Consider the following 23,757-nt stretch of genomic DNA (forward strand, 5'->3'; position numbering starts at 1 on the left):
CCGCGCGCTCCCACTCGCGCCCAGACCGGCGCTGCCGTGGGTCCCGGCGGCGGCGGGGGAGGGCGGAGGGAGGCCGCGGGTGACAGATGTACTCCTCTGACAGCTCTCAGTATCAGCCCAGTGGCTCCCTGCCATTGGCTCAGTGCAATGGACCGGCAACGCCGCTCAATATAATAACACTCATGCCTGCCAGCAGCAGCAACTCCGAGTGCTGGCACCGAGAGCGGGGGATGCTGCTGCCGCCGCCGCCGCCGCCACCGCCGCTGCCGCTCAGGCGGCTCCTGCTGCCCGGCTCCGCTCGGCCGCGCCGCCCGCATTGACTCGCGCTCAGCTCCTGGCTGCCTGGCCGGCCCCTCCCAGCCCCGGATCCTCCCGCGGGGCGAATCGCCCTAAGGCGAATTAGGAGAGAAACAGAGCCTGAGACGGACAGCACGGCGAGCATGCGGAGGCGGAGGAACCTCGGCGCGCACGGCAGAGGCGCGTAGTGAGCCTGTCTCCGGCGGGCGTGCGAGAGAGGCGGCGGTTCGCCCTCGCGGCGGGTCCCTAGCCCGCCCTCCCCCGGCCCCGGCGCGCTGCGGCTGCGGGCGCGGGGTGCCTGGAAGCGGCGGCTGCGGTGGAGGAGGCGGCGGCTGCTCCATGGAGTGTTACTACATTGTCATCAGCTCCACGCATCTCAGCAACGGACACTTTCGCAACATAAAGGGAGTTTTCCGGGGCCCTCTCAGCAAGAACGGGAACAAAACTCTGGTAATCGCTTCTGTTTTCCTCTCTCTCTCTGTCTCCTGTTTAAGAGGACATTTGGAGGATTGAGGTTACTGTGAGGGTTTGGGGGTGTCACAATTCAATTTGGTTTATAATATATTTATTTATTTGTCTTGTGGGTGTGGGGTGAGAATTTGGTGTAGAAAAAGGCAGGAATCTCAGGGAAGCTGAGATCCATGGCTTTGGTTGACACTTTCCCAACGCTCGGGACCCTCCACCTCACTCCGTCCTGGTGAAGATTACCACGGTTTCTCTTTATTTGAAACAAATTATGTCAACAGGATCTCTTCTTAAGAAAGAAAAGAAAATAACCCTAACCCCAAGTGACCCTATAGCCTCTGTCGCTTTAGGAAGCTGAAGGTAATGAGGATGTGGGTGCCTCTCGTGGAGGCGGGGGGCCATGTGACTGGTGGTGCGGGGCAAGTGGCGGGACTGAGTGATGGTCTCAGAAGGAGTTTGTGTTCCGGCTGTCTCCGGAAGGACTGGCAGCAAACTTCTCTAGTGAGAAGTTGTCAGTACAAAGCTTAACTGAGTGACTCCAGAACCCCATGCCGTCAGCTTTAAGCCATTCACTCAAAAGAGGTTGGAGATAAGTGTGACGGGTGAGCACTCTGACACAGTCAGAGCCACAAGGAAAAACGTGCTAGACAAACAGATCCCGTGCAGTCCTGGGAGGTTCTCACTGGACCAGCGAGCTTCTCTTTCAGCATTCTAGTAGCAAAAGGACTCCTGATTGGTGAGAGATGTGCTGAGCATTGAGATAGTACAGGGTGATGGCCCTTACTTTTTCTTTCATATCCCCTCTTAGCTACAAAACCTCCCTGCAGAACTGACTCCCAAGTCTTGGTATCTCCTGAGAACTATACACCCAATAACGAAAAAGGGGAGTAGAGAGAAGGCTCATTAAGCTAAGTACTGCAAACAGAGTAGAGCCCAGTAAGGTGGTAATATGCAAATGTAGGCATCACTAAAGTCTGGGTCTATTAGCAAGCAGCACTCCGTGCCCCCTTTTTAACAAAGTGATTACTGAGCTCTGAATAGGTAGAGTAGAAGTTTAAGGACAAACCCAATTAGTCCAAAAGTAAATACAGTATTCTTAATCTATTTTCTTTATATATCTTAAAATATGATTCTACATAAATTTTTTTCTAAATGTGCTGTGCATCTGTCTTCGAAGAATGAAAAGTTCTCTTCTGAAGTTTTAAGTGAATTCTGACATTGATGTGATTCATTTGATTATTTTCTTTTTTCCCTTGAATCTCTTGGACGTCTTCCTCTCAGCTCATTTAAGATTCAAAGAAGTAGGGTTAATTGATCGCTTTTATTATTGTCCTGGATAAGATTGTTTACTGTTGTTGTTGATCAAAGAAAATGCTCTTCTGTGGTCTTCCTTAGTGGAGTACCATAAAGAGCAATAGGCACAGGCTAAGGTAATTATGGAAAATGTTCTGGCTAGACTTAGAGAAGTCAACTATATGTGAAGGTAATTTGGGGGAGGGGAAGCGCTTCATTTTGAAAAAAGTGTGCACTGGTTTGTTTTTTAAATCAAGTTTCACTTATGAGAAAAGGCAAACTTATTGACTGAACAAGATCTCATCTCCATAGTTATAATAATGGTGTAGGTAATAAAACCACAGAATAAAGTTCATAGAAAAAAATATATTTATTTGCCAAACCTCAACTTGTTAAAATTCTGGTAATCTTGATTCTTAAGTCAACCTTGGGCTTCCATACATGATTGAACTTGCTTAAGCTGATGTTTGTTGTTGGTTTGAAGTTTATTAGTTCTTTATCACTCATATTGACAAAAGGTAGGTTAAACTGTAGATCTGCCAGTTTAATTTTCAAATTAAAATAGGTGTTAAAGAGCAGCTACCTAAATGAGATGAATAAATCTAAATATATGCAAATGTCAGAAGCAACAAACTGGGATAAAAAGGCTTAGAAATAGTTCTTATCATATTTTATTTATGGTAAAAGGACTTATAGGACTTCATAGCTAATCCTTCAAGATTGTGTTTACAAACTGCCCAAGTTAGTGTTTACTGTGCAAGAGATTTACACCGACTGAAATGATGTAGATTTTTCATATATGGTTCCACTATATTTGAAACTATTACTTTATAAAGTAATATATATCATGTGTGGCTTTTCTATGTTTTTTGATGATTTTGTTATTGAAGAGAATGAGATTTATGCCTGTCTATAACAGAAGAGATTCTAAATATATTCATAAATGAATTTTTTAATTAAATAATTTTTTATACTTATCTAAAAATGTATTTTTTACAGCAAGTAGGATGCTGTGAAGATTTATTATAAGCTAAAACTTACTATAAGCCAAAACCAGAAAACTGAACCTGAAACTTCTCAGATATAGCAACCTTAATAAGAAACACAAATATTATCTTAAAAATATATATATTCCACAATTTGAATATTTTCAAGTAAGGATTTATGGTTGTCATGTTTTTAATCCCAGTTTTATAGAGTAGTAATTATGAGATCATTTTTACTTTCTTGTCTGATTTTGACATATTGTGAACTTTGCCTTTGAAGACATCATCACATTTTTGCATTTTGAAATGTGTATTAAGTTAAAAAAATTTTAATGAGTGTTTTTTGTTTTTTATCTTATTTCAGGAAAGCACAACTTAAAACATAAAATACATTGAGGGATTTTTCCAAAGAAATTCCAAGTAGTTTTCAACCACTGGATAACTAATGGATATTCTGAACATTTTTTAAATTCATATTTTTAAAACATTTTCTAGTCTTTAAAATTTTTGAACTGATTTAAGATAGGCTATAACTGTTAGTACAGTGTTCTTTCAAGAATTAGAAGTTACCTATAGAATAAATTTACTTACAGAATAAAACTCATTGTTTACTGACCTTGGTTAATTGCTTTAGTCCTAAATCCAGAAGTAATCCTGCTACTCATACTGAGGATATTATCAAAATGTACAGACCTTTCCATAGATCATATTATGTCACTCACACAATAAAATTTTAAGGATACTTAAAGATTAAGCCTATTGTTAATCTTGATCCTATTCTTGGGCTTTTAAGTATATTACTTTTCACAAATTTAACTGAAAATACGCAAATCTCCATTTTGCAAGGTCTTACCATCAAAGAGAAAGTTCACTCTACTTGTGATGATTTTTGTTATAAATAGCATCATATGTGTGATATAGCTTTAATTCCATGGAATAAGAAATAAGCTAATATTTTATTAGTGCTCCAGAATATGTCTGAATAAGTTACGTGTTTAATGACAATGAATAAAGTTTACAATCCATGTATTCTTATTGTTTTTCCTTTGATTATCCCAAACCACCATTGTGTATGCATCTGTTTATTAGATAAAGGCATTTTGTTATATTTATGTTTTGCAGTTGATCCACAAAAGTTTTTTTGCCCTAATTATGTATTTTTAAAGTTTTAATACAAAATATTAAAATATATATACTTCAATGAAGAATTTAAATATATATTTAATCACTTTTAATATGGAATTTGGAGTTTGTGGAACGTTGGAAATCATTACTAATTTGTTTATTACTTCTGTTGGTCAGCATTTTTATATTTCACAAGAGTATTATGTCTGTTTAAAGACTATGAAATTCAAAATGAAGGAGTGCTGATTTGAGGTCAGGCAGTGAGTCAATATTATAATGCAGATTTCCTGACTCTAGACATATTTCCTTTATAATTTATATACTAAATTAGGGAATCCATAGAAATTGGTATGATAATATAGATACTGATAAAGAGATGGTATTGGTGTCATCTATTGTTTGAAGGCACTCTACTTTTCCACTTGCCTTTAGGTGTGGAGAAATAGTGCCAGACTCAGAGAATAATTTGAATTCAAATTTATTTTATTTCTTATCCTCCAATATGCAAACATCAATAATTTTTGTCTTGCCTAAGCCCTGTTCCTGAAGGCTGTCCTCCATTTCCAAAATATTAAGTACCAGGTTTGGCAAGAAAAGATGTATTGATTTATTAATCAGTTATCAACATATTTGTTATTTAGTTCGTTCAGATTTATTGAGATGCTTTAATTGCAAAGCACTATTCTAGGCACCATAGGCTTTGTGCTAAGTATTATGCACTAAATATTATGTTAAGATGTATTCATGGATGCGCCGTTCATTTTGAATATGTTGAAAAAATATTCACATATTTTGACAAGTTTGCAGGTTTCTTGTCACTCAAGATATTTTCATATGTATTCATTTTGAAAGTATGAAAAAATTCTGGGTTTTTTCCTTTGTGTATACAGGAACTCACTAAAATTAGGTAGGTCTTTGAAATATACTATATGGACTTTTGTTCTAATATCATTATCTAATATAACAGTATGTTTCATGTCATTCCCTTACACATTTCTTTATCTCCTACAGTATATAATTTAAAAGGTTTCTCCACTCACTAAAACCCATTTATGTGGCACATTAAGGGTTGTGTATAAGACTAAAGAAACAAGTTGTTGAATTAGTGCTGCTGAAATGTTATCATTGTTAGATTAATATCCTCAAGAAAGGTCAGGGGTGAGGGTGGGTTAGGGTGAATAATATATGGCTAAATTTCCCCACTTTAAAAATTTGGTCATGTAATCAGTTATATATTTTTCCAAGTTTCTTTTACCTTATTATACATTCAGTATTAAAGACCATCTTGTGTCTCACTTTCCTGAACTTAAGGTGACATATATTGTTTGCTATACTTGTTTTTTATTCTAGCAAAACTTTTCAACATGTGTGTTTTCAGAACACATTATTGGAGTAAGGAAAATAATATTGAAATACTGATATTATGACCTACTCAAAAATGTAAGCAGTATTTTAAGGCAAATGTTGTCAAGTAACATCCGTGATTCTAACATATCTTTTTTAGTTTATCAAATATTATTTAAGTTATTTTTGATAGTTGAAAGTCAACTAGTGACGTAGTATCTTGTCTTTCCTTTTCAATTATGCACCAATATTTTCTAGTTTATTGATGACTGCGATTACGTTTTTGCTGAAAATACAGATCAACAAGAGCGTTGGAGACCACTAATCTAAAGATTTCATATAGTTGTGTTTGTATTCAGGACCAAATTCAGGCTGCAGAAGTAGTTTGTTTAGTGTGCACTGTGTTTTAAAGTATTTGGGCTTCAATGCCATTCAAAGGGGAATACACTTCACAGTTTGCTACTGTCTATACTATATTTTACTGTTATATAAATTTTCACTTATTTATAATACCTTCCCGACCAATGAAGGCACTTGAATTTTCCACTTCTTGTTTAGTCCGAGAACCAAATTTTACATACAGGGAGACAGAAACATTTTCGTCATTCTACCCTTCATGGTACCGACTTTTAGATAGACAGTAGTCTTCCAAAAAGTTTTCTGCATATTTGTATGTTTCTATACTGTTTATTATGTATTGGTTGAACTGCTTAACAGTATTTTCCAGATCATATATCTAGGATATTATGACCTATCATAATAATTATAATATAGAAACGTGGATTTGAGGATGATGCATTTTTGCATTTTAAAATTTCAGACTTTCGCTCAGACCACAGGTGTTTTAGTAATTTCTTGTTGTTTTTGGTCTTTTAAAAAATTAATTTTGAATGTAATTTTAGTCTTTATACTTTTGGTAAACATGTTTAGTTCATGTGACATACTTAGAAAATAGTTTTTTGAAAGTATTATACATAGGGGAAATCATACTTTTTAATAAATGTAATCATAATACAGTGTTGAAATAATTTTCTCAGTGATCCTGTTTAACTGAGATATTACTATTGTAGGCAATTGTTGTAATTAGGAGTTTGAGTAATCCTTCCAGAGAGAAAAATATAGCAGTTTTAATCTGTGGTATACTGCAGCCAAAATTCATAAAGAAATTTTTATATTTATTTTTCACTTTTTTATATTGCAAACTACAATATTAATAATTTTATTAATTCTATTCTCTAAAAATCTTAGCCTGAAACCATTTGATCTGTTTTATCTCATCAGATTATCCTTTGCCTCTGAGAAAATTATTAACATATATACAATATTATGATGTTGTTTTCAACTAGCAAGGTTTCATTAATTTTATAAATGTATTACAGTACACTTCCTAGCACAGTATAATATAAAGTGGGGTAGTAAATAATTAAAACTCAATCCTAGTTGTCAGAATAACAAAGTCCATTACCTGATGTAGTACTCTGGACTCTTTCATAATGGTTTGGCACCATTAGAAGAAAGTTATGTACTTTTCTAAATGTAAGTACATTTAATGTATTAAATGTTTATGATGACAATGCCATATTCAAATTATAAGAAAACACTTTTAACTTACATAGCCTTAGAAAAATGAGCTATGCTGAGTGTGATGACTGGTTTTGTGTGTCAACCAGAATAGTACCCAGTTATTTAAACAAACACTAATCTAGGTGCTCTGAAGGTATTTTGTAGACATAGTTAATGTCTGTAATCAGTTGACCTCAAGTAAAGGAGGTTACCATCTATAATGTGGATGGATCTCATGCCATCAGTTGAAAGACTGTAAGAGCAAAAACTGAGATTTCTTGGTGAAGAAGAAATTCTGCCTCATGACTGCAGCATCAAACCCTGCCCTGAGTTTCTAGCCTACTGACCTGTCCTACAGAAGCCCCACAAACCCACAATCAGAGTCAATCCCCAATTCCTTAAAACTCTCTTTTCCTCCCTCTCTTCCCTTCCTCTCCATGTATTCCACCTGCCTCCCCCCCCGCCACCGCCCCAATTCTCTCTCCATCTCTCCTGTTGGTTCTGTTGATCTAGACCCCAAACAGTACACTGAGGATCAGTTATTACATCTCTTTTACAATAAGACAACTCAATATTTGAAATATAAATCATATCTAATTCCAATTGGATTTAATTGGAAATAGGTGAAATTGACATTGTTAAACTATTTAGGGTTAAAATTGATAGACCTTAATGTGGAATGTTTTTGTTGTTTTATAAAGGAATGTATAATAACTTTATTTTAAATATTTGCCTGGATTACTATGTATCTCTCAATCAATCTCCCTGGCTCCTCCCCAAAAAACTTTTATGAAACTGTAAAATATAGTTATTCTTATCTGTTCAGCTCCAATAGCTAATCATACATGCATTTATTGTACTTGAAGAAAATCAGTCTATCTTTAAATGAGAGAAAATATTTTTAAACTTAATATCAAAAGTATACAATTTGGTAACCCAAATTTAAGAAAGTTGGCTTTAATGGGTGGCTATGTAAAATGAAGGACTTAAATTTTACAAAACAAAAATGTTTTCATGAAAAATGCACAGAATGGTGTCAGTAACCACCAGCCAGAAACCACCAGGAACAGAGCTCTAGTTGAACCAAGTTGGACCTATTGGTACTTGTTGGAACAAGATAAACTGCACACCATGGGGAACCTTGATGCATCTCATGAAGAGGAAATATGGGGGAGTTTTATAGGTTTTGGGATTGTGTAAGGTGATTTTGTGGAATTTATTGAAACATTGTTTTATTCTGGATTATCCTGTGAGAAGGAAAGGAGGGCCATTCTACAATTGGTTATTTTAGTGCTTTTTCTCTAGGAGGAAAAAGGAACGGAGTGGGGGCAAAGCTGTAGTTGGTAGAGAAGCAGCTTTTGCTCATGTTGGCTGGCAGATGGGGATGTTTCATAACAAAAACAGTAGGTTTGTTTTTGCCTGTCCCCAAACATGACTGTGAAGTGGTCTTGTTTTTTCTTGCTTCTTTCATGCTCATCAATGACCTTGTCTGATGTTAGGGGACTGTGAAACTGTTTATCTTTGGTAACAAAACCATACCTTACTTTTTTTTTTTTTCCTATTTATTTATTTATTTAATTTTTGGCTACATTGGGTCTTCATTGCTGTACACGGGCTTTCTCTAGTTGAGGTGAGCGGGGACTACTCTCCGTTGCGGTGTGTGGGCTTCTCATTGTGGTGGCTTCTCTTGTTGCAGAGCATGGGCTGTAGGCTCGCAGGCTTCAGTAGTTGTGGCTCACGCGTTCTAGAGTGCAGGCTCAGTAGTTGTGGCACATGGGCTCAGTAGTTGTGGCTCGTGGGCTCTAGGCGTGCGGGCTTCAGTAGTTGTGGGGCAGAGGCTTCGTTGCTCCGTGACATGTGGGATCTTCCCGGACCAAGGCTTGAACCTGTGTCCCCTGCATTGGCAGGCGGATTCTTAACCACTGCGCCACCAGGGAAGACCTAATTGTCTTGATTAGTGGTTTCTCTCTTACTCTTCAGTAGTTGTGGGGCAGAGGCTTCGTTGCTCCGTGACATGTGGGATCTTCCCGGACCAAGGCTTGAACCTGTGTCCCCTGCATTGGCAGGCAGATTCTTACCCACTGTGCCACCAGGGAAGCTCCATACCTTACTTTTTGATCTAGACAAGTTCGTAGCTGACAGTTCCCAGGGGCTGCTTTTTTCTTTCTCAGATATGACATGGATGGTTGCAAGGAAAAGGGAGGCAAGACCATCAGAGAATTTCAAGGAAATGAGACCCAAAGCCGGGGAGTCTTAGGGATGAGGGAGGGCAGGAGAATGGTTGAAGATTACCAAGGTGGAGCGTGGAGGACATGTGACCTGCACTGGCACATTCTTATGAGGACTCTGGGGAGATAAAACAGTCTCCCATCTCTTGAGAGAGATACAGGGGAAAGGCTTTTCAAGAGAGACAAACTTCAGTTGGCGCAAAATACTGAAGTAAAACTTCAACGAAAAGTCTAAAGCTATAGAGATTTCATTGATAAGGGACACTTCTGAATTCAAGACACAGTCCAAGTGTTTTAGGACATGTAGGAATATAGAGAATTTTGTCATAAAAGAGGTTGTAACATAATCTCATGGAGATTGAAGTCCAGAAAATGAAGAAAAATTTGGGAATTCTGGACTTCCTGTGGCAACTGACATTACTGGGGATACAGGGTAGGATAAAACCGGTTCCGATAATCCCAGTGCAGGCAGTGGTAGCAGTGGAGTGGTGAACCACGACAGAGAGAAGTCTTGGGGGGAGCGCTCAGAGTTCTTGGGATCATCTTAGACGCCTCCTATGAGACTGAATTATGCACAGCCCTATTGTGAGCCTGAGAGCTTTCTCCTGACCCTTGCTGAATTATCCTGACAGAGGGGCATGGTTAGTTCTAGTGCACAGATTTCCTCCCATATTCAGCCCCTGGGGGCAGGGGGCAGGTGGGGAAGGTCAGTGTATTAACAGTGATTCAAAGGTTAACCCATCCAAATTGCCTTGTTTGTGTCCTTCAGATAGGAAACACCTAAAGAATTTGATGTGGAGCAAGCAAATTTTGTTTGGAGAGAATTTAGGAAATTGCCAAACACTTTGGATTATGGAAAGCAGGGAAGTTTTGGACAATAAGTAACTGAGGAGGAAGTGAGGCCAGTTACAAAGAAGGAAGGGATTTAACGATGAGCGGTTTGAACTAAATGATTTTACTTACAAGTGGTCAAGGACAGAAAGATGGGATAAAATATGGATTCTCTCCTTGTTTAATGAAAGGTCTCAAGTGACATGGTCTAGTGGTCTCCAAGGAAATGTCAGCGGAAATACCGTAATCTTTGTGGTAATTCCTTCAAAACCTGATACTTAGCAAATCACCTCTCTGCTGAAATGAGACAAAGTTCCTTCATAGTAGGGAAGAGAATGACTACTTTCACCCCAAGATTGTGTTCTTGCATCCAGTTTAGCATGCCTTTGTCAAAATATTTACTGTTATACTTACACAGTGGTTGAAAGCACACTTTATAACCAGATGGACCTGAGCCCAAATCATAAATAGACCTCTATATCAATAGTGAGTATAACTTTTTGTAACCAGGATCCCAAATATCAACTCTGTACCTATATAATATTTAATATCAAATTTTTAGTGTAACAGAAATATGCAACTAGATATTTTTTGACATTAAGTGGCTCGATAATGTCAAGACTAAAGACTCTGATTTTATTTGTATTTTTCCTACAGTTGTAAGGTGGTTAGTGCTCCAGCCATCACATCTACATTCTAAGCTAGAAAAAATGAGTAAAGAGGAAGGACAAAAAGTTGAATGTTCTTTTTTTTTTTTTTAAGAAGTCCCACTCAACAGTGTTGCTTATATCTCTTCTGCTGGAGTTGTGTCATAGGACCACTCCTAAGTGCAGGGAAGAATGGGAACTTGATTAATTAAGCCAGGCACATTGCTAAGCTCAATAAAATCAGTGTTATGTTAGTAAGAGAAAGAGGTAACTGATCAAACAAGAGAAGTCTACCACAACTGGTCACTAGCTTTATGACCTTGGTCAAGTTCACCTTTCTATCAGTTACATTATCCTTAAATGGAGGTGATAAATAATACCTACCTAGAAAACAGTTTTGCACATCAAATGAGATGTGCAAGTAAAGTAACTTGCACAAGGTTTGACCCTAATAAACTCCCAATAAATGAGGGTAGCTATTGACAATATTTCATACTGGAACATTCATATCTAGAATCTCATCTATTCAATATGTATAAATTTACATAATTTGGACACTTTTAGTATTGAACAATATCAATGTTTCCTTTTTGTTTTCCTGTTTACCCATGGCACTCCTTACATATTTATCTCCACCCAAGATTCATAAAATCTCCTCCCTTAGAGGAGGGATTGGGCCCTAGATATTACAGTAGATAAAGAAATGAAAATCTTATGGAAACCTTAAGATATAAGACATTCTTTTGTCTCATAAAGTTCGTGGAACTATACTCTGCACTCCTAGGAAGCTGGTTCTTTAGGAAAGCTTAGAATTTCTTTTAATTCTCTTCAAGAATGATTTCAGTAGCTGTGATTCCCTTGCAATATCTTGGATCACTGCAGTTCTGGTATTACAAAATTAATATTTACACTAGGGGGCGGCATAACATTTTCTCTTGCTCTCGTATACACAGGTATAGTAAATAATCATGCATTAATAAATTTGTCAACTATAGGGTTACTACAGTTTTACTAACTAAAAGTCACTTTAAAATTTTACTGACCAAGAAATCAATATGGAAATGCAAAATAGATGTGATGTATTTGCTATATACTTTATTTGTGTAATTCCCCAAGTAATTATTCTTGGCCATTCTCTACCTCAGTCACATGTGATACGTATAGTAATATGGAGGTAGCATAGAGTTGGTGTGTAACCATGCCTTACTAGATTACCACTATTGGCTGTAAAAGTATCAGTTTTCACTCTTGAAGTGGATATTTTTGGTTTCTTCTGAGTAACTTCAACATACTAGATTTATGATTCTTAATGCCCAATTTATGTCATAGTTATTTTATAATTAATTGTCATAGTTAATTTATAATTAAATTTGATTGACGTTTTCATGGACTACATTATTAAGCAAAATAAAAGTGGATGGTGATGACCATTTGTTAAAACAAGAATAGCTATAACACAAAATAAAAATATGTGAAATTGTGAAATCTAACCCTTATTTTCATGATTGCCACATGTGATATTAAAAAATATCTGAGACTCAAATTTCCCAGTTTTATTAAAATTTAATGGAATTTCCTCCATAGAAATTGGGATTAGATTTCTTAGGGAAAACGCACACATTGCATAAAATAACACAAACTGTTCTGCTTGTGTTACTAATCACTGTGAAATTATTGATACAACATGAAAGATGCAATTTTTTATGGATCAGGACTTAGAGGAGTTGATATTATGATACATGCTACTACTCAAAAACTCACAAGGTTTTTTCTAGGTAGAATAATATTAATAAAATTTAAGATGTTTCATGGTACATATTGCTGTTCTGGAGAGCCACATTTAAGACAATCTGTTACCATATTATTCCACAGTAAAGGGTTAGTGAAGTAAATAGTAGTAATAGTAATAATAACAATAATAATGAATCAAAACAAATTGATCCTCTTTGTACAGTGCCTAGCATAGCTGTAAGCATAATTTGATGATGTAAGAAAAAAACTAGAGACAGAAGATATTGTTTACTTATAATGTTAAATTACTGTAATTAAAATACTATATCAGTAATTCAGTTCATATATGCTATAGTCTGAGTATTCACCTTCTAGACATTAAACATGCCAACTATTTTGACTTATTAATAAAGTGCCAATACAATTCTGTTAACTACAGAAACTATAGGTCATGTGAGAAATTCTTATCTCTTTTCTCTCAGTACCCTACATAAAATAAGTACAATATCTATTCTTGGATACAGGCAAAATAGACATGTATGCACACAGCAAAATGATGCACAGGTACACGCTCTCTCTCTCTGTCTCTCTCTCTCTGACCCCCCCCACCTCCCCCGCTTCCTTCTCTTCCTCTTTCTCTCTAACTACTCTCTTGCTACACCCCCACTGTAGTCTAGAAAATCAGAGAGCATATTTTTCCAGTTTCAGCCTGTCTGCATGTTTGTTTCTCAGGAAGTACATAGAATTCTACTAGTAGTTCTGGCCATGTCCAGAGAGCAAAACAATTATTTATTTGAAAAGCAATTAAGAACTCCTCGGGCTTCCCTGGTGGCGCAGTGGTTGAGAATCCGCCTGCCGATGCAGGGCACACGGGTTCGTGCCCCGGTCCGGGAAGATCCCACATGCCGCGGAGCGGCTGGGCCCGTGAGCCATGGCCGCTGAGCCTGCGCGTCTGGAGCCTGTGCTCCGCAACGGGAGAGGCCACAACAGTGAGGGGCCCGCGTACCACAAAAAAAAAAAAAAACAAAAAACTCCTCTTCCCCCTACCTCAGCCACCGAATATAATATCAGAGATCTGAAAATAATACTGGTAAGATTTTGAGAAATCTGAAGCAACTCAGTGGTCAAAGTTCCACTGTATGGCCACAATCCTAGGAATTAAAAATAAAGAGGAGAGAGAGAGAGAGAGGGAGGGAGAAAGAAAGGAAAAAGGAAGGAAGGAAGAGAGGGAAAGAAAGATCATTAGTTCTTCTTAAGCAGTAAAGAAGAATATAAGCTAATATATGAACGTATATCAATTTAAATAATTAGATGATGGTACATTCGGGTTTGCCTGGGATAATCCCAGTTTAGATTGTTGTCCTGGCATGGTACCGCTTTTAACTCTTAGAGTTATTCTGATTTGGATGATAGTCTATATGGGCATTCTGCTAAATACAGAAACCTCCAGAGTGACAGGAATCTACCTGAATTGATTCCCCGTTGTCTATCCTGTCTTAAAACCTATATTCCTTTAGAATTTGTTGACTCTTATGAGAATGGTATCTATGGATGATGTGTTTAATGTGCTACTTTGCTAATTTTTCAACAACCCTAAGTCCTATTATACGCAGTGATAAAAGAAATGTAGTTATTCTTTCTCCCCACCTTTTGGCAGTTTGAGTTTAGCCACATCATGGAAGAAGGGATATTCAGAGGCAGGAGGATGCAAAGGCACAGGGTCAATTGGAGATCCCTTGAGGCAGCTGCAGTACAGTAAAAAGGTGAAGGGAGCCACAGTGAGTTGCCACTGGCCACATACCAGCCAAGCCTTGTCAGTGAAAAGTTCCTGGGGCTGAAGAGCCAGCTGCATTGTTCCAAGTTGACTATTTTAGTGGCAGAATTTTGCCCAAGCATTGCCAGTTTTGGTTCCTCGACAAGCCTCATTCAACAGGGTCACCTTTGAATCTGTCAGCTACCTAATACTCTTCCAGTAAATGTATTTTATGCTTCATTTAATGAGTTAATTTTGGTTATTTTTAGCTGAGAAACCTGACTAGAATTAGGACAACTGTAGAACTGCAGCTTTTTTCCCAAGGATGTGAAACATTTTGCTGGTTTTACATCTAGAGAATTTGGACAGTGTTTCACTCTCTCCTTTGCTTCCTATCATTCTCCTTCCTTTTTATGAAAGGGGTTCAGCCTCTGGAACTAGAGAGACCTAGGTTTAAATTCTGGCTTTGTAACCTGGGCCAGTTATTTAACCCCCCAGGTTCTGTTTCTATATCTATATCTACAGATAACAAAAATTGTAATTCATTTAGCTCCTGCTATATACCAAGTGTTATTTTAAACATATTACATAAATAATACATAATTTCTGCTGAAATGCTTTGAAATGGGTACATGTGAACAGGATTGCTCTAAGGATAAAATAATATAAGGGAATTCTCTACTTCAGTGACTGGCACATAATTAAAGTTATTATTTTTACCATTACTGATACTTAAAGAAGACTTGTCCTTCCTCCTTTTCAAAGCCAATACATGGATTTGTGCTTTTCAGGCAGAACATGAGAGATGCCAAATGAATAATAGAGAGTATAGGTGTTTTAGGAATTCCAAAGAAAAATAGTCCAGAGAATTGATCATACAATTTAGCATCTTTATATGGCTTGTGAGTGGATTGCCTAGTTTATCCTATGCAGGAAAACTGAAGTTCTCTGGCATACAGATACCAAACTAGATGATCATAATTATCACCTGAAGATTTAGAAAATAACAAAATCCTGGACTTCACTTCATAGCTACTAAATCTTAATATCAATGGTTAGGTCCAGGAATCTAGCTTTCCTAAGAGCCACCAGGTGACTCTCACTCTTCTAAGGTAAACTGCATCTGGCTTGGTATCAATGGTCTTGTTCCAGAAGGATGTTCGGATGTCACACATTCATACTTAGTATGAGAGATGAGGCCCTGTTCTCATCCTTTCTTAGGTTCTCTGCCAACACTCCTCCTCATCCCACCCCTGCCCTCAAATAGATCCTCTGGAAAGCTAGCAAAAATACATTTGTTTCATTGTAAAGGAAAACGAAATTAGAATAAAAGTTTAGTTAGAAAGTAGTTAACGAATGTAATCTTAAAATTTAATAGAGTACAACATCTATAGAAGGGATGAAAATGTAAGACTTTATGTCATAAGCAGAAAAAATTCTAGTTCTAGGTTCAGCCTCATGAGACAATTTAGTTAACTTGGCCGATTCCCTTTTTAACCATGCTTTGAATATATTAATTCATGTAGAAAGTAGTGGTAATAATGCATTTCATAGTATTTAATAGTTTTCCATGTATGCTGTTTTTTTAATCATTGTGTTGAGTAGCAAAGCAAACGATTGAGCTAGTAAACAGATAAACATCAGGTACAAAATAAAAGATGTAAAGGTAAATAGCTTTATAAAATGCAGGGTGATACTATGTACTTTTATGAAAAGTATATCAAAAGATTTAACATTGATAGCTTGGATTTATAAATAAAATCATATATCATAATTACATTCTTATTAAATCGATGATATACCTCAATTACCTTTGAGATTCAAATTCAATTACATATTTTATTTCTAAATTTTGCATAGGTATTCTTAAGTTATTGCTTACATGTATGGGATTTCATACATGTAATCCATGTTTATCATTGTTTAGAATTTTTATTTGTAATGTGATTATGATACCATCAGAATCAATTTTTACAATTGCAGTTGTGTGATTGAGTCAGTTATTTAATATAATTTTGATAAATCATCTCAATATCTATGATTAATCTTATCTAAAACACGTTTTCAAATTGTATTTTCAAATCCTAAGAAGAAATCAACTCATTTAATGAAAGTTTTCAATTTTTGAGCACTTATTCTCTCAGGTCTAGTGCTAAAACTTATATAAAATATTTCATTTAATTATTTCAGAAACTCTTTAATTTGGTACTATTACAATTGCCATTTACAAATAAGAAGACTTAGTTTTTAGAACTTATCAAGGCCATCTGTGTTGTTTTTAATTCATAGCTGTCTTGTGAACACTGTAGATCTAAATGGATATGAACACTGAGATTTAACATATGTATGTCCATGTCTATTCCATTTCGTTTAGTTTAGCACAGAAATAATGAACACCTCATTCTCATATCCTAGAATAAATATATGACTATGCCCAGTTATAGAGATTCAGAATTAGGAAATCTATATATAAATCCTTAACTATTTCCCCCAAATATTATGGTTTTATTCTCAATAATGCTTTTTTCTTTCATCTCTCTAATTGTTTTAATTTGCATTATTGTCCATTTGTTTGCTTATCAGTTGTGTTCAATGAAGACAATTTCATGTTCCTTTTTCTTCTTATAGGTAACTGAACAGAAGCTAGTTAATTAGATTAAATAATTTAAGTGTCAGATGGTATGTTTTTGTTTTTATATACATTATATAGCGCACAAAGGCAGAAGAAAAGAGATTATTTAGTAAAAGATATGGTTTTAGTAAAATTCAGGGCTTAAGATTTTTTTTATGCTTTCAATTCACTTTGCAATTTCTACCCCCAGCTTTGTTCATTCCTAGTGTTTGCAATCTTCTATTTACTAACTATTAAGAGTAATAAAATTTCTCAAACTAAAGCAGATAATAAATTATTTCAAGTCGTTTATAGCTGAAAGAGCACCATCGTTTTCCAGCCTGTATTATTGGGTTTTACATTTATAGGAATAAGATAAGAGAAGCTGTACATTTTCTAATCGCTGGGCTTTGCAGCACACGTTTGTAGAGGGTTGGCTTTCAGCTTTAGACAGTTCATAATGTGTAGGTTATCCTCCCATCTTTCTCAGAAGATTATTTTCAGGGAGAGTACAAGAAAATGAAAGGATCTGAAGCCTTTTAATATATTTTTTGGTGAAATGCTGGTGCTTCTAAATTTATTTTCCCTTAATTGCTGGCATGCTGCAGAGGAGAGGAACAGGGGATGGGAGGCGCAATGAGAAAAGTACCCTGTGGTGTGTGAACAGAAAGGAGCCCCTGAGCGGCCCTTTGGTATGATTTGTAAAGAACTTTCTACTCAATCCTCACCTATTTGGTCCAAGACTAACTAAACTGTGTGTGTGTGTGTGTGTGTGTGTGTGTGTTTTCAAATTAAATGTTGTTATAAGCTCTTCTGGGGTATCTGAGATCTGAAGAGAATAGGAACATTTTTAAAGATTAACAATGTCTTTATGCTGAGAAAACATTATAATAACTTTTTGATATAAAGAATAAAGGAAGTCAACCTAGTTCATTACAAAACAGAAGCTAGAAACAAAAACTGTATGGCTAGAAGTAAAACTGATAATAAGTAGTATCCTTAGAGTGGCGACTCACAAGATAATAGCATATCCCTACATCACATTTCTTTTAAGTTCATTTTTATATAAATATGTATTTGTAATATAAAAAACATGATTTTTAATCAGGCAGGTACCATTATTACCTCCATTTTACTTATGAAAAATTGAAGAGGATCTATGGATCTTGCCAGAGATTATAAAAGATTATGAGTGGTTCAGCCTAATTTTGTCTTAAGTTGTGTTACAGTCACAACCACAATAAGTGGTAGCTATTTATATAAATTTTTATAACAGTAATGCTATAAGCACTTCGTTTTACAAAGAATACTATAACTGAAAGGTCAGTTAAGTATACAATGCCAATTTTATATACTATTTGCAAAATGCATATTCTACATTCTAACTTTAAAACTGTTTATGATTAAATCTATACATAATAATAAAGATATCTCAAATTAGAAATAAAATATACATTTCCAAAAGTAAGTATACAAGTATTCCCAGGGGAGCATATATTGTAGCTTTTATATTATAAATTTTAATTTTATATCACATAATTATATAGGTTTTTTAGAGAATCAATAGTGAATACTTACTCTGCTAAATTAAAAATACAAACTATTAAAGACAGTTTGTATAGAAACATTTGAAGAACAGAATAATCACATTTAATCATAATTTGTTGAGCTATTGTCTATAAACCCTGATATCTATCTTGCATACCAAATATTGCACACAATGAATTTAGAATTCATTAATTTTAATACAAATTCAAAGGGACAAACTGTGTGACAGAGATCTCTACAAATATAAAGGAAAATACATTGCTTTATTTTCTGTTAAAAAATTGCTAGTTTTGCAAATTGATTCACAAAAAAAGAGAAAAGGACAAGCTATGATTTTCACTGGAAGGAAGACTATCTGTGAAAATAAGGTTGCGTTTTGCCAGTAGATAGGAAACTAAGTGATTTGATTTTTATTTTATCAATTATCTCTCATTAAAAATTTGCAAACGGACTCATGTATTTATTCATCAAATATGAATTAAGCAGGGTAGTAACAAGATCTGATGATTTTCCCTTTCTTCTCTAGTAGTTGCTTAGTCATCAGGGTGTGGAATCACACCTATTCTCCTTGCTTGAGCCAGTTGAAAGTCATCCTCAAGGAGAGGATGACAACATCTTAAGTGGAGAGATAGGAAAACAGAATTTCAAATGGAAGACAACAAATAGTAAATAAAATAAGAGATATAATAGACATTCTGCAGAGAAGAGTTGTAATTATTGGTAAGATAAAAAGTGTCATAATTACTCGATCAATTTCGTTAGCTACAAACATGAACACCCTACAGATATTTTTATAATTTCAGAATCCAAGAAAAAGGGTAGACTATTATTTTTAATTATAGTAAATATTTAAAAAGAGGGTAGTTGTCATTGATTTTATAATTGAGTATTTGGATTTTAATGGATTTTATTTTTCTATAAATTTAATTTCTTCTTATCAAGAACAATGAATAGATGATTGGCACATAAGTAGGTAGGTAATAGATAATGACATAGACAGAAGGAACAGGCAAATATACACTGCTATTAATTTCTGTCAATTTTGAAATTTTAGAAAAATTAGAAAGTAAATATATATACACATATAAAATACTCTTGAAATTTTGTTCTATTTCCCCAGACATTTTTTTCCATGTCTAATTTTATTTAGAATCATTTAGAAAAGCTACTTTCCAGATTAAATATTTTTCTTTCTATTTTTAACAATATCAGATAATTTTTTTAAATAGGTACTTAGGATCAAAATTTAGAAAGCTGACAATTTTCTGGTAAAATACCTTATAATTTTATATATTAATCTCAGTAACACATTATTTTCCATTATCATCATTTACATTAATAATTACATTGTCCATATATTTGCATAAATTGTATATCTTTCATCTATATTTCTAGATGGACAAGTTGACATAAGTCAAAGAGAATTGGATTTAGGATTTGAAGACCAAGTTCCTGTCTAATTATTCTGTCTAATTAACTAAGACTTAGTTTCTGGATAATTATGTGTGATGCCTGAAAAAGTATTTATCTGCTCTGAAGTACATGTATTCATTTATTTCTATATTCCTGTAATACTGATTTCTGTAATATTGATTACCTCTATGTATCAGATTCTGTAGTAGGCACTATTAATACAATGGAAGTCAATTTAAAGACTTGGTTCTTTGCTTCTAGAACTGTCTAATACAGTGGTCTCTAAAGTGGGGTGCATGCACCCTAGAAAGTGTGCAATATACTTTATAGGGAACAAGTAGAAATATGAAAAATAATCTTTATATTTGTGATTATCTCATTTTAAAAAGTTTTTATAATGTTTTATACTATGTAGAAATGCATGTTTTTATTGGTATATTAGCTTGAAAGTCTTTTGTTAATAGGATTGTGCTATCAAACAAATTCAGAGACTGGATTAGTATAAGGAAAAGAGTTGAATGAAATGAAAAATTTTATTATAGCCAAGGACAATGTAATTTTTAAAGAAAGACTGAAAATTCTTTTGGCTTGAACGTTTTGAAACATCACACACTTGATGTCCCCTGTAGTTTTACAATTAAGCATCAGTTTATACATGGTATGTTCTAAGACACATTTCCAAGCAATTTGTTTGAATTAACACATTTAATCTTCACAGCAACCCTGTTTGGAAGGTATTCTGATTTTTATCTGACTTATAAGTGTCATTCAAATTCAGGTAATCTGTCTCCAGAGCAAGAACTCATATTCGCTATGGGAGCCTGTCTCTCACATGTCAAGTTTATTGATAGAGTGCAGTGATAATAGCAGATCTGGAAATAAGTATACTATTTGTAGTTTTAATCTATTTTTCATTATTGCATATTTATATTATGTCATGAGATAGGCAGTCTTTCTATTCTTGTGAAGTACATCTTTCCCCACAGCATTAATTTATAGTTTTCTGATTGTATTCTTTTGAAATGCTATTTGAATGGTCATCAGAGATTGAGTCAGATGTAAACCTTACAATGTGCTGAGCACTGCATCAGGACCTGGAAGAATGGAGCCTATTGAGATAAATTCTCTACACCAATAGGAACCTCAGCTTTGCACTGAATATCAATATAACATTTAAAATTATATGTAAAATGCTGAATGAAAAACCTGCCCCCCTCCTTCAGTAAAATTTCACTCTATTTATTAAAACTGATTTATATTTTATATACTTTGGGGTATATCAAACTTATTTTGGTTTTTATGTCAATTTCAATAGTACATAAAGTATTATTAAATCGGTGTTTAAGTTGCTTTCAGAAAGCACTGAGAATTTTATATATTTTGTATTGAAACCAAATATTGACAAGTGTTTCATGTGGGTAAAGTTATAAGTACCTATTGTGGGTTAGGTGCTAGAAATGCAATAGTGACTAGAAGCACACAAGTTCTCTGCCCTCATGAAACTTATGGTCTAGCAGGAAAGGTAGGTGTTGATCACTAAGTGTGTTGTATTAGGTCCCTTGAACTGCCATAACACAGAACCACAAACTGGGTGACTTATAAGAACAGAATTTATTCTCTCACAGTTCGAGGCTAGAAGTAGGAAATCAAGATATTGGCAAAGCCATGCTCTCTCTGAATCTCTAGGGGACGGCTGTTCCTTGCCTCTTTTAGCTCATGGTAGCTTCAGGCATTCCTTGTCTTGTGGCAGCAGAACTTCAATATCTGCCTTCATCTTCATGTGATGTCTGTTTCTCTGTGTATATGTCTCTGTCTTCAACTGACATTCTCCCTGGGTGTCTTTGCTTCTTTTCTTATGAAAACAAAGGTCATTATTGGATTAAAAGCTCAACCTATTCCATCTTAATTGTCTTAAATAATTACATCTACAAAGAGCCTATTTCCAAATAAGGTCATTCTGAGATACTGAGGGGTAGGACTTCAACATATCTTTTTGGAGAACACAATTCAACCCATAATACTTATCGTTGCAAACTATCTTAAGTGCCATGAAGGAAAGGTACAAGCAGAATGAGAGCATGTGCAGTGGGGAATGGATCTAGTGTGGAATGTAAGGAATGTGGGATTCAGTCAGAGAAAACAGAATGGGCATGTGACTTTTGGAGAGAGGAAGCTCAGCATCTTTAAGAAACTGGAGGAAAACCACTATGACTAGAGATTGAGGTCTTGGTGAGGAGTTGGTGGAGATGAGACAATAGCAGTGCATAAGTCAAGAAAAAGCAAGATAAGGGTTTCCTTATGAAGGTGAACTGAGTAAACGCTCTAATTGCATTTTGAAGATATTGATTCAGCTCAGTGTTGGGAAAGATAGTATGAGGAGGGTACAGTAATGGATGCAGACACAGCAGCTAAGGGGCAATTGCAGCAGTCTAAGCTAAAATGGCTTGGATTAAAAGAACAGGTTCTGAGAGATGTGTACAGCTTTAAGATACATATACTAAACAAAATCAACAGGATGTATAATAAATGGTATGTGAGGAATTAAATCAAAAGATGTGCTGAGGGCTTCCCTGGTGGCGCAGTGGTTGCGCGTCCGCCTGCCGATGCAGGGGAACCGGGTTCGCGCCCTGGTCTGGGAGGATCCCACGTGCCGCGGAGCGGCTGGGCCTGTGAGCCATGGCCGCTGAGCCTGCACGTCCGGAGCCTGTGCTCCACAACGGGAGAGGCCACAATAGAGGGAGGCCCGCATACCACAAAAAAAAAAAAAAAAAAAAAAAAAGATGTGCTGAGAATGCTCCTAAATTACTCTCTTATAGCATGTACAAGTATGAATGCCACTCACTGGCATAAGATCTAGTGATATAAATATTATGAATATTATAAGTGTGTTTTTAAACATGTTGAACAAGAAGTACTTTTCACAAATATTTTAGGCATGTAGTTAGATACTCAGATTTAGAGGTCACAAATAAGGCCTGGGTGAGGAGATATATGTTGGTAGTCACTGGTCATTTTTTCCTCATTCCAGTTTTTGTGCTTTCGCATCACTACCTGAGTACCAGGCCTGGGATTTAGAAAGGACTTATGATGTGCACTATTGGATAATCTTTGGACACAAAGCTAGACCTTTACTTCTTTAGTGAAATTAATTCTACCATCATTATAAGTTTTCAGTAGAAAAGAGAATTCTGCTATTTTTTTCCACTATGAGTTGTAAGTTGACTCTTCTTTTCCAGTTAATTCTTAAATTCATTATTATCTTATTCATTTTTGTCTTAAATTCTAAAAGAGGAGATATGATGTCTTCCCATGGACATTTGTTTATGCTGTATCTGTAGAGATTACCAGTGACTTTCAAGAACAAATCCTCTTTGGAGGATGCTTTTCAGGTCTGTGATACTAAGTGTACATGAACAACACAAAAACACTATAAATGAAAGATCTAATTGATTTGTAGAGGATGTGTGTGTGTTTGTGTGTGTATTTTAAGATCAACTAAGAGTGATTCACTCTAAATTATTCTTAGAGACTAATTTAAACAAATAAGCATAAAAGAAAACCAAGGAAGGAAAAGGATCTAGAACTAGGAAACATATTCTAAAGAAAATCTTTAGTAAATGGAATGCCATTCAATTATTGCCTATAAAGCAAACTAGAAAACAGCATTTGAAGAAGGGGGTACCCACATGGCAAATATGTGATACTGCATTGAGAAACCAGGAATTGGAACAATTTGTTCCCCCTATCAATAGCAGTACTACACAAACTAAAAGGCATATGCTATTAGACAGACAGAAAAAGTCATTCTCTTTATTTGCTGGAAAAGTGAGTGGTGGGTATGTGAGCAGAGAGTACTTTGTAGTGTTCTGTTCTTTATTCTAGCCATGGAAGAGGTAACCAAAAATGTCGAAACATTATCAGC

General features: G+C 35.6%; 1 protein-coding gene across 1 annotated transcript in view; it reads left to right on the forward strand.

The window, feature by feature from the left end:
• Positions 1-636: 636 nt before the first annotated feature.
• Positions 637-23,757, forward strand: part of ZNF804A (zinc finger protein 804A) — a 317,478-nt gene continuing 294,357 nt past the window's right edge. Inside the window, exon 1 of the mRNA XM_024115584.2 lies at positions 637-747. Within this exon, the coding sequence (XP_023971352.1) occupies positions 637-747 (111 nt within the window). The remainder of the gene's footprint in view (positions 748-23,757) is intronic.

This window comes from Physeter macrocephalus, chromosome 2 (assembly GCF_002837175.3).
Source record: "Physeter macrocephalus isolate SW-GA chromosome 2, ASM283717v5, whole genome shotgun sequence".
Taxonomy (NCBI): Eukaryota; Metazoa; Chordata; class Mammalia; order Artiodactyla; family Physeteridae; genus Physeter; species Physeter macrocephalus.